Source organism: Pteropus vampyrus, unplaced genomic scaffold (assembly GCF_000151845.1).
Source record: "Pteropus vampyrus isolate Shadow unplaced genomic scaffold, Pvam_2.0 Scaffold322, whole genome shotgun sequence".
NCBI lineage: Eukaryota > Metazoa > Chordata > Mammalia > Chiroptera > Pteropodidae > Pteropus > Pteropus vampyrus.
The window spans coordinates 637739-650115 of record NW_011889103.1 but is presented as its reverse complement, the minus strand read 5'-3'; the positions used below and the strand labels follow the sequence as shown (position 1 = coordinate 650115).

General features: G+C 39.8%; 1 protein-coding gene across 4 annotated transcripts in view; it reads left to right on the top strand.

The window, feature by feature from the left end:
* Positions 1 to 12377, top strand: part of CORO1C (coronin 1C) — a 70540-nt gene that overhangs the window by 19827 nt on the left and 38336 nt on the right. For 2 of the 4 annotated variants that reach the window (XM_011377803.2, XM_011377802.2), the window contains exon 2: positions 2154 to 2353. In XM_011377803.2, the coding sequence (XP_011376105.1) occupies positions 2159 to 2353 (195 nt within the window). In that variant the 5' untranslated portion in view covers positions 2154 to 2158. Of the gene's footprint in view, positions 1 to 1004; positions 1182 to 2152; positions 2354 to 12377 lie in introns of those variants that run through there. The other 2 variants (XM_011377801.2, XM_023521908.1) reach the window with 2 other exon arrangements.

The window sequence follows — 12377 nt, the reverse complement described above, 5'->3', positions numbered from 1 at the left end:
TGAGCTGAGTGGAGAACATTCACACTTCAGTCAGTTACATGTACAAGATAGCTTTCCATATTCCAAGATTTTATTATCATGTTTGCTTTCCGACTCCTTTCTAGTGTCCTTTGTCTTGTCCTTTGGTGTTTATATCTGCTTTTATTCTTTGACTGTCATTTTATTAGGATTTTAGGAAGGAATGGAGATACATGCCATTTGTATTTCTTTTGTAAATTATCTTCTCGTGTCCTTTGTGTAATTTTCTATTGGGATTTTCATGTTCTGAATTTGTAAAAACTTTATGAAGGATATTCACTCTGACATATGGTGCAATTCTTTCTTCTTCTGTGTTAACTTACTTTTGAAACACTTGATATAAGGTACTGGTGGGAATTTGAGCTTTTGATATACAGGTGGTTATATAAGGAAATGGATCCTGAGACCAGCTGGCTATACATGGGCTTTTGTCTGGATGTGCTTTTCTTGTGGTTTTCACCACTTCATGGAAGCTGTCTTATCTACTTGTACTTGAGAATTATTCATAATGTTTCACAAATGAAGAACCCTGGCCAAGTGGTAGCAAATCATTTGCCATCTCCTGTACTAAGTACTCTATATGTATAGTCCTGGTAGCTGGAAAAGCCTTGGCAACAGCTGGGTTGAGGAACATGGGTACTCAACTGCCTGCCAAGGGTCTGTTGCCTCAGCCCAGCCACATGCCCCAGGCTGGGAGAGAGGCCACTTTTGTACATTCCTTGGAAGGATAGAAAGAGGCTCTGGCAAAAATAAATTCTCTCTGCATTGAGCAGTGGGCCCAGAGCCATGAGGAAGGAAATTAGAGGGAAGGAATTAGCAACAGCCCACCATGTGTCCCATTCGGCACAAGTGGGCAGGTGTTAGCCCTTCTCTGTCCATGGGGATCGGGAAGACTGGTTTTCAACTGAGTTGTCAATATTTGACCATGTACCATTTCCATTTATGTTTTCTCTTGGCCCCTTCTATTCTAGTCAATATGAACAGTGTCCAGCATTAGCAGGTAGAAAAATTACACTGAGTGCAGTCTAGGTAGGGGCCTGGTGATCCTAAAACAGGAAGCTTTCAGTACATGGATCTATAGGACAACTTAGTGGAATTGGAATCTGAAATAACCCATGAGGAAGCACAGGAATACCAGCTCAGTGTCACTTCCCATCCCCCAGGTAAATGATCAACTCTGACGTGAAAACCCATCCTGGTTTCATTTCCCCTCCCTGAGGTTTTCATTTCCTCTGTCCAGTTGCTACTGCCACGATCATTCCAGGCCTTTCCAAGACTGGTTTACTGTCACAGCAATTAGCCCTTGCTTTTAGCTTCTTCCTGTCTAATATGTCTAGTATGCTACTGTCAGACTTCTTGTCATCCTAAACATCACTTTTATCACATTGCTTTCCATTTAGATCCTTGCTGCTCTTTTCCTATACCTGGCTTTTACCCTATTGGCTGCCTTAGGCTCTTGGTAGCACTCAGCACCAGGAGTTTGATTCTTAGTTGCTCTGATAATTATGCCCGTGTTGGAAGGCTCTTGAAGTCAAGGGTGGTTGCTTATATGTCTTGAATTCTCTACTACACATCGTCTTGTGGAAATACCTGTGAGCAGGCATAGTTCTCAGACAGCAGAGTGCTGATGTCTGGGGAAAATGTTTAAAACTGAAAAATTACCTTAGTATACTGAGGAAAAAGCCACAGTATCAACTGTTTTTTGGGGTGGGGTGGGGGTGGGGTGGGGGGGCGTTTCTTGAGCTTCAAATCTACCGCAGAACTTTGGAGTCTTCTTATCTCCAAGAAGGAAGGATTGGAGTTAATTATCTTTCAGTTCTCACTCAATCCTGAAAGCTAATTTTCCTTCATTCTTTGCCTTGATCTTTCTCCTGAAATTAAAACTCATGAGCAGTTTCTGGATCTTGAATTAGGAATTTTTCATTTCTTTGCAATTTTTTCCCTGACGCATTTTTTCAGCTTTCTCTGGGTGTGTGCTGCTAAAGGAAATTTGGATTTGCCATTTGGCTACTTTTTTAGTAGAGCAGACAAAATGCCATACTATTCTGTTTTTTTCTACTTGGAGCTTTTCATTTGTAAAAGTCAAAGCTTTCAGTTAGGTGCATGATTTTAACATAATTTTTGCTCCTCTACAGACACGATGAGGCGAGTGGTACGGCAGAGCAAGTTTCGGCACGTATTTGGACAAGCGGTGAAAAATGACCAGTGTTATGATGATATTCGGGTTTCTCGAGTGACCTGGGATAGTTCCTTTTGCGCTGTCAATCCCAGATTTGTTGCCATAATCATAGAAGCAAGTGGGGGAGGAGCCTTTCTTGTGCTCCCTTTGCACAAGGTAAGTAATTTGACTTTCTGTTAAACACCCTCTGGTTATCTCTGTTTATTCCATAATAGATAGACAGTTCACTACTTGTGTGATTGCCGAGACCATTAGACTCTGTTGTAATTGAGGTTACATTCTGTACATGTTCCTAACCATAACAGTTTTTCTCTAATGGAGAATCATTAAACAGAATGGTGAACCGTTCTGGGTGTGCCCTCTGTGGATGAAAAAGATTATTATAATGATGCTGTGAGCATGGGAAGGCACAGGAGTTTTATGACTTGCTTAATAATCATCCACTTTTCCAAAAAATTTTTCCAAAATGCAATTTTAAAGACACATTTTTAAATGAGGACTGAGAGTTTTGGTTTATTGAATGGTAAATGGGATGAGAGCTCAAGAAAATGTCCCCAAACAATACAGATTTAAAATCTAGGCAATAGTAAGTTTCAGCATAGCATCTAAACAGTGTTATTAAGCGGTAGAAATAAAGAATCTTTGCTGAAAATGGTTTCATGTGACCTTCCATTTCAGTGGGCTTCCTACTCCTCCCTTCTCCTGTCTTTCTCAGTCTGAGAACCTTCTTCAATATGGGGTGAAAGATAGGAGATTTGTGATTTTCTGACTATTCTTGAATATTGTAGATGAAAAGCTGTACTTGCTTCAACAGGAAATCCCAGCATCACAAATATTTGAAGGGAGGGGCTGCTGTGAAGAGAGAGAGAGAGAGAGAGAGTCTGGAAAGAGTCATTTTCCAGTTTTTAGGAGGAAAATAAGTTTGTTGAGTCCTGAGCTCTAATGATAAGGGCTTAGTGCCCGTGAGGACGCAGGTGTTGGGTCACATTATAGCTGTTTCCACTGTACCGAGAATATTGGGTCTCCACGAGTCTGAGCCATGCATATCAGGGGTACAGCTCATCATCATGGACCATGTCATTCTGAAAGTGGTTACCATAAAGTGACTTCTGTCAAAGTATTGTTCCCCATTATATTTTTGGTGATTTTTCCTTGAGAAAACTTCAATTCTCTTGTACTTTTCTTTCTCTCAGATGCTCATGGCTAACTTATTTTACTTTAACGTCTGATTTTTACTTTGGTGACTGGATCGATGTGATATTCAATAGGGCCATCTCACTTCAGAAATAAGAGATGGATGCCTTTGGGGAACAAATTTGATATGTGTTTTCAAATGTACCTTCATATGGGCAAGGTTGTTGCTCATATTTATAGGAGAATCTTTTCATTAAATTGAAATTTAATTTTCTACTTGGATACTTTTATCTCTCTGGAGAAAATTGCTGTTTAATGGCAAATAATACATTACACTATTATAACTGTACTTAAACCTGATTTTAGACTGGGAGTTTAAATGTAATGCCTGTTGCATTTGATCTCCACAACTTTTTACTTAATTAGTTCACTAAGAACAAGGAGCAGTTGGAAACTTGACTTTTTAGTGGTCGGTTTTATGGCAGCCGGCTGAGAAATCATTTGTTTGTCAACCAAGGAAAGGCACTGGAGCATTATGATCTGTTTCTGAGTTAAGAGTTTTCTGTCTTTATATAGACTGAGGGATAAATTTAAGACTTTTTTTTTTTTACTTCAAAGAAATGGAACAAACCAGTTAGGAAGCCTGAAATAAACTTTTAAATGGCTAATCTTCCCCTGAGTTCAGACAGTTGCGCATCCCCAAAAAGCTTTGTGAGTCCATCTTTGCTTTTACAGACCATGGGAAATTTCGAGTATCATTTATGCCATTTAAGGGAGACCTGCATATAGTTGTTAAGCTAACTGGGTGTTAAGATTTGGTTTTCACTTGCATTAAGTGGCCTACACTTAATAAATAGATGTTAGTATTTTTTTCTTTAATCAACCATATAGGAATTAGGATAGAATAAATTGTTTTAAAAATAATCATGTTTAGATGCAGTGTTGATTTTTGGAGGAGCCTAAAGGGTCTTTCTGAGACTATAATTTGGTCTGTGTGGCTCTTTAAATATTAATTTGTTTTGGAGAAGGTGACATTGGTGTAAATTAAGCCCAGTGATAGCCGTCAGAAATGAGGTCAGTACTTGGGGTTATCAACTTTTATAATCTATGGGTTTACATATACGATGTTGGATTTTTATGTATTAAAGTATATGTAGTTAGCCTTTAAGGTCAGTGTGGTGTAGAGGAAAAAACACAGGTCTAGGAATCCAGAAGCCTGGGGTTCAGTCCTGGCTTAGTCACTGACTTATAGTGGATCATGGATATGTCACTCTGTCCTTCTCTTCTTTTTCTCTATATGTGACATGAGGGGCTATATATAAAAGTGATTTTCTGCCTTGGAAATTTTAGATCATCTTAGAAGTGCCTCTCATGGCCTGTGATTCTCAATTATAAAGTGATTTCTAATACAGATGGTTTGGTACCAAAATTCATCAAAGAAACACTTCCATTATTTTTCCCTCCTTAGTGCCAATGCACAACTTTGGAAAGTAGATGCCTTTTTATTTGTGGCTGCTTTTCCGCCAAGGTCAAGGCTGAGCCCAGCAAAGAAGAGTGGTCTTGTGGCCCTGTAGACAGTTCTGTGCCTGGGGAGCTCTTAAAGTCTCGATCGTGGTGGCAGGGTCTAGCCCACAAGCCTGAAGTGTCAGGTGACACTCCCCTTTCTTTTCTTCCTAAGACCCTGTCCTTTGACTAGTTATTACCTAAACTGGACATCAGTAGCTGTTAGAAAATAGAACTATGTTCCACATTGTCAGGAAATGTACATTTCTGTCTGCTTTATGGGGCTGACTGCCCTCTTGATATCTATCTACCTTATAATTTTGATATAATAATATTTGAATAAGGATCATAAGTTTTACATTTTTATAGATGTTAATACAATACAGAGTCACTGTTCTTTGAGTGTTTAAATGTAATCATTTGGTTTAATCGTCTATAAACAGAGTCTCTCTTGGGTGCCAACACCCTCCAGGAACACTTGCATCTAGTTTTAATTGTGATCAGTTTCTCAGTCTCCCCCAGATTGCTGGTACTGAGGTGTTTGTCTTCTCTTTAGAAATGCATCCTTGAAGAAGAAATATTGTGGGGAACCATTAATCCTAATATAAAGCTCTGTCCCGAACGTCAGTAATTTCAACTTTAAAATAGTTTTATAACAAGGTGCTACTTTTGTTTAAAAGTGAAGAAAAACCAAATTTCCACATATAATATGAAGTGATGCTTGAAATCAGTATTGCAGGAATGATGCTCTAGGTGTATATTGGGCTTCAGTATGTGTTGATAGCAGTCTGGGATCACTCTAAACATGAACTTTAGGAGATGGGTATGGTTTTTAATAACTATCTCAGAGATTGCTGGTGATGTTTCCTCACCTTTTATTCTTTTTTTTTTTTTCTTTTTAGATTATAAACAGGCAGGTTGGTTTTGGTGATGCTTTGGGGGCTCTCTGTACATATTAATTTTAAATATGCATGTATTAATCTTAAGATGTATTGTGACACTTTCAGAAAGGCTCCCATTTAAAAACATGGCCTTCCATGAATTTCTCTTCAAAACTAGTTAGTGTTAGCAGTAAATAGGACTTATTATTGCAGCTCATGAGGCTTGTGGTTAGATTCTGGGAATATCACGGTCTCTGTTGTCTGGGACTTAAAAAAATGGAGAGAGTAGTAGGAACAGATACACAGCAAGAGGCAGACTTAGGGAATGAATATATGTTTAACTGTATGGTTTATAAGGTTTTTGTTAAGAGGGTTTTATTAGAGAAAGTGGGATTTTAAGAGGTCACTGCTAGAGGAATATGGAAAGTACTCAGCCCTGAGGTAGGATGATTTAGATTAGCACACATGATTCAGAATCTCTTTTGCAATGCTTCCATCGAGCTGTGGCATGCCATCTATCATGACTTTTCAAGGTGTGGCTTAGTACATTTTCTTATTCTTTGGTCTTTCAGAGGATGAATAATAGCAGTCTTGCTGAACAGAAGTTGGCTTTGTGGTTTCGGCTGTAGAGATTTTTTTTTTACTTCACAACTGCCTAAGCTGCCTTGTCTCAGCCCCTGTGCACTCTACCACGTGGGCATGAACAAGCCTCTCCTGTGTGAATTAGCCACACTCGTGATGTGGGACTGAGACATTCCCATCCCTGTAATGAACCATGTGGCATATTTAAACACACCAATGTTTGTTGTTAGGCGCTATGCCTTCTAGATGTAAAAGAGAAAAATTAATTCATTACATACAATAGCTGCTTAGGGCATTAGGACTTATTCTCTCACAGAACTTGGGTTGACAAGGGCTGCTTGAGATAGTTTTTCTATCATATTTATTGAGGAAGAAATCTTGATTCATTTCAGTGAGTATTCTCAGTGTCTTGTGTAAGTGTTCAATACCCAACTCACATGTTACTTGTAATTTGCTGAGACAGTGGGAATCATTCTTTGGGTTCTCTTAGATGCTTGTCCCTGCCACGAGTACCATAGGCTACACTATTACATTGTATTATAATAATTTTTTTTATCACTTAACATGAGGAGATGGCGGTTAAAATTGTATGCTCTTGATCTCCTGACATTCACTGGGATGGAGGATGCAAACTGAATGGCTGTTTGAATGGTAGCTGTTGATAATAGATTCTCCAAAATCTGGCTTTACTCTGTTGTGGTAGCAGCCTCCAAGATGGCCTCCAGTATTTCTTATCTCCTTGTGGTCTTGCTGTTGTGTGGTTCCCTCCCACATTAAGTAGAGCTGACTCTATAACCACTAGGATATGGTACAGTTGTTGGAGTGTGACTTTGAGGCTAGGTCATAAAAGCATATTGGCTTTTATCTCTTTTGGAGCCACCATGTTAGGAGGACGCACAAGCAGCTCAGTGGGGAGAGGTCCATAGGACCGCTTTCAATAGCCAGCGTCAACCACTAAACAAATGTGAGTGATCAGTCATCTTGAAAGTGGATCCTGCAGCCCTGCCTGCCGTCTGGACTCATGAGAATCTGGAGCCAGAACCACTCAGATAAGCTGCTTTTGCACTCCCAACCCTCAGAAACTGTGTGAGATAATAAAAATGTATTGTTTTAAGTAGCTCAGTTTTAGGGTTAAGCAGCAATTGATAACTAATACATGTATTTGTAGAATGTAGTGCTTGATTCATAATCTTAAGTCACACAATAGATAAATAAATGAGTACTTAACAGTGACCTAAAAGACCATCTGGTAGTTTTAAGCACTTTCTCCTGCTCCTTAAAAAAAATCTATGTAGATATATAAATACATTTAGAAGCTGAAGGAAACTGGACTTTAGGTGGTAAACACACAATAGAATATACAGATGTCAAATTATGATGTACACCTGAAAATTATATAATTGTATTAACCAATGTTACTCCAATAAACTTAATTAAAAAAAATACATTTAGAGACATAACATTCTTAAATAAATCTTAAATGAATAATTGAGGGATTCTGTATAGTAGCAAGAGAAAGTTATGTTGTGTGGCAAGACTTGATGATACTTATGTTCCATGATACTGTCACATAATCTAAAAAAATGTGTTGTAAGATCATAGTCGCTATTTTATGTGTTACTTCAAATTACATTATTGATTTTTGAAAGCAATCTAGAATGTTAACATTGATGGTGGGACTAATGGTAATTTTTATTTTCTTTATAATTACCTGTACTTTTTCCAAAATGTTTTAAATGAACTAATTACATGAAAAGATTATTTTTAAAAAGTATCATCAGTAATATCACAGTGCATATATAAAGAGCTAAATATTATTTAAGCATTAGTGAAATCAAAACTGTACTCTAAAAAACATCTCATTCATTCATTTATTTATTTATTCATTTATTCATTTATTCACATACCCATTTCTTAGACATTTGAGCACCTGCTTTGTGCCGTGACCTGTGTTGGGTTCTTGCTCTTACCAAGCTTTGATAACAGTTGACCTTGATCACTCCAATGGGGAGCTTTTTGTGTGCATAAAGTACTTTGACACAGCCATGAGAGATGAGTGCCAGCTGAGGCTCAGAAGGCAAGGAAGATGGCATGAAACAGAAGAGGAGCCCAGCCAGTTCACTAAACTGATGAGTTAGAAGAGGTGCACTGTTCCAAGAGGGCGAAGAATGGGGTGGGAGCTACATTCCTCCTTCAGATTCCTGGGTCTCTGGGAATTTAGATGGATTTTTCTGGTATTGGAAAAATGGGATATTTGATCAGAGGAGGGATTAAGGGGACCTGAGGGGTAGCTTTTTGATAAAAAAATCACATTTCTTGACTCCTTTTTTTCGTCTTATCTTCCATTGTAAATAGTGCAGAATTGGTGTTTTCTGTGACCATTCTATGCAGAAGAACTAGAATAAGCACTGTTTTACATTTTTGGATTACAACTGGAACGACATAATATGTTTCCTCTGTATCATCTTCAGGAATAAGCAGTGAGTTCATGTCATATTCTTAAAAACAAGACTCTAAAATGACATCCAAATTTGCTTGGGAGGTCCCTTACTTAAACAGTGTCTCAGTTTTTGCACATGGTAGGACTGCTGTCCATACCTCTGTTCTACAGTTGCAGAAATTGAAACTCAGATTGAGTCTCCAGAACTGTGGATCTTTTATGGAGTAGATCCTAGGTTTCCGAGTCTTTATTTAATTTGTGCGTGTATATTTTTGATTAACATTTTCCCTGCACTGAGTGTGAAAAAAAAATTTTTTTTTTTGTTATAGAAACTGCAATCTAATCGACACTTAATCCTTTGCATTCTTTTTTTTCTGGGATTAGAAGGCTTAATAACAAAAACACTGGCTCGTCAGCTCGGAGATTGTCTTAAGGTTTGGAAAGTACTTGGTGTGTACCATGCCTTGTTCGGCAGTTGCGATAATGATGAAATTGCAGCAGTTCACGTTTTTGAGAGCTTCCTTTAAGTGCCAGGCGCCGTGCTGATAAGGGCCCTCTTTCATGGACTTGTTCAAAAGGAATGGCAGTCTCCCGATGGTGCTTTTAACCAACACCTGCTGGATTTGCATTGGCTGCATTCCCCCCCTTACTGTACACTGCCGACAGGCAATTTCCATTCCCACAAATAGTGGTGCTCTATTTGGACAGGGTAGCAATGCCAGTAGCCCTTTGTACAGATGTGGACACTTGGCACATGATATGGCTTTGGTGTTACGGGCAGGCAATTTTATTCAGTACCAGTGTCCTGAGGTGTCCTAGAATGCCCATTCACTGCCTCTTGATATAGATGCTGTCTGATGCCCTGAGCACCTTAAATTGTCAACTGTATGGACTGTGAAGGGCTAGGAGGCAAGGGTGTGTGTGTGTGTGTTTGGGGGGTGGCGGGGGGCAGTGAGTGGAAGATACACGGGGTGGGCGCCAGGTGCAGAACAATGACTTTCAAATTATGTCACGAGCTGCCAGCCACACGAGGGCCTCATTACCACATGAAGTGCCACAGAAGGGCCTTTTCATTTTCTCCCTGTGACTCTGTTTTCCATAGTCTTGCTGTGGAGGGAGGGGAGGAGGGACACCCTACTCAAGCCCAGTTAACAATGGAGCACAAAGTCCTGGCAGAAGGAACCTCACAATGTACCCTGGGGCTATTTTTGATTACAGTGAGTGGCTGTGACTCAGAGTGTGACCTGGCAGATGACAGGCTTCCACCCTCCCCTCCTCTCCCTCCTCCCCTGGAGATGAGCAGGCAGCCTGTCTTTTGTGCATTTCCTTGGCTGGCTCCCCAACTGCTGCAGTTCACTGATATGTCCACAGCAGCCGGCCTGCAGGCTTGACAGGGCTCTGACAGTGGTTTTTACCATATATGGCCATCAGAGCTCTGGGGCTGTCAGCTGGCCAGGATAATTTCCTTCCTTTGCTTTGATTGGCTGCATGGGTGGCTCAGAGAATGGTGGGATCCGGGAGTGTGTGGTGAAGGGAAGCCACTGAGTCAAGTGCAAAGAACCTTTAACTCTTTCCTGATTTTCTGGAGCATGAGACTATGCTGAGGGCAGAAGCCCCGAGCATATAAAATATAAACATCATAGTCCAGGTCTGGGAAAGCGGCAAAGAAAAGGTTCCCGAATACAGACTACTCTGAAATAGACTCAAGTTCCTCAAGTTCTAACGGGCAAATTTTTGCAGTTTCTGTTTGTCCAGGAGCTACCTTATAACCATAGGTAGCATATTTTCTGTTCCTACCAAATCGACTGTCTGTGCTAGTTAGAGTTGGGACCTGAGTTGAGTCCAGGGAAGGCTGAGCTGGGAGGGCAAATGATGGAGCACGTGTTGGGTCCCTCAGAGGAGAGGCGACTTGGATTTCTTTCTGGCTGAGCTTTAAGTCATGAGTAAATGATACAGGCTTCTGAATTGGGTCTCTACTCCAGCCCTGCTTGTTTATAACTGCTGCAAGATGTGAACTACCTCAGTCATGGAGCCCAACCATTTACCTGAAATAATTGTGATTTTTTTCCTGTTTTTCATCCCCACTTCAAGGAGAGAGGGCTTTTGTTCTGAGGCATGTCGGTAAACCATGGGGATTGGAAGGGGTAGACCCGGAGCTCTTCATCATTCACAGAGGGTCCCAGGAAGAAAATCTCCAGTGCCGTTTGCTCAGAGTGCAGGGGGCAGGGGTGAGGCAACCAGTTACTATCCTTTCACATTTGACATTGAATGCTTTGTTTTAATTTCCTGTATTTGCACTTATATCAATAGTTCTTTTGCTTTTCAGCTTTTGTTTCCAAGCAGTTTTATTTTGACTTGGTTCTGCCTCATCTTAGGTCCATGAGTTTTGTTTGTTCTCAGACGAGAGTATATGGAATTAACTTGTCTGCAGTGATGAGGTTTTCACTTCATAAATTTTTTCGTTAAGTCAGGAAGTTAGGAAATATAGCTTCTTGGTTGCTATTGCATATTTGGGTGTGGTTGAATATGATGTTAAACTCTTCCCCTTTTTTGCTTTTTGATAATAAAATATCCATAGTTTTAGAGGAACTTCCCTCAGGTTCTTAATGGGCTTTTAAAAGGGTCTCTTCACTACAGAAGCCATTTGTAAAGAGGACCCGTGATGGCAAATGATTTGCTTGGTATTTTCATTGTGTTCATAAAGGCTCTTATTTTTCACTCACAGTGAGGTGAGGTCTCTGCAGAACCACACTGCCACTCCCTGGCAGCTTTAGTACTTAGCTTACCTTACAGAACTGTGTAACCAGATCTGTATGTTTCATTCTAGGAGCACCTCCTCTTACCTTCAAGGTTGGTGTTTCTGGTTTCCTTAAAGTAAAACCTCAGAATGTTTTATTCCTGGGTCATGAGCTGTCACTTTTGGTGACCAGCCTGTCAACAAGTCATATATTTTGTGCATTAATCTTTCTAGTCTGCTGCAGAAAGTCCCTGTCTCATTATCAGGGCCATTCTTCCTCCTCCTCTGTCCCAGGACTACAATCACTGTAGCTTCTCCCTGTGGGGCAACAGAGCCTTAAGAGATTTCAACAGAACACGTATCCACATAAATAATACTGTTAGAAGTAAAAGGAAGTTGGAAAAAAAGGAAAACCCACTTCAATAGACATCCTTTTTTGGCTCCTTTGAACTCTGTACAGTGTGAATGGAGCCCTTATGCCTGGGCTGGAAACTTTTCCTTTGCTTCCGAGCACATGTTTGACTTAACCATTCTCCTTGTTGAGAGTTTAAGACTTCTCACTGTGTTACACCAAGGCCAGTAATGAGTTATTATCAATACCTTTGAAAGATCTTTTAATTTAGAGACAGTATGATAAAGTTTTTGAAATTTGGACACATAAAGTGATTTTGATTAGCATTTTTTCCTAAAATGAAAACCTTTATGAATATAAAGTAGAATGAACATTTTGGGAAATCTTTATACTTTGCTTGTTTCTTGAGTCAGGATGGGACGTGCGCTGTTTAGGCCTTTAACATCAGAGGGTGGTGTAACCAGTCTGAGTAATAAGCCCAGATTATAATAATGGATTATAAAATGGCTAGATGATAAGATGATTGTAGATTAGAAGTTGGAAAAGTACTG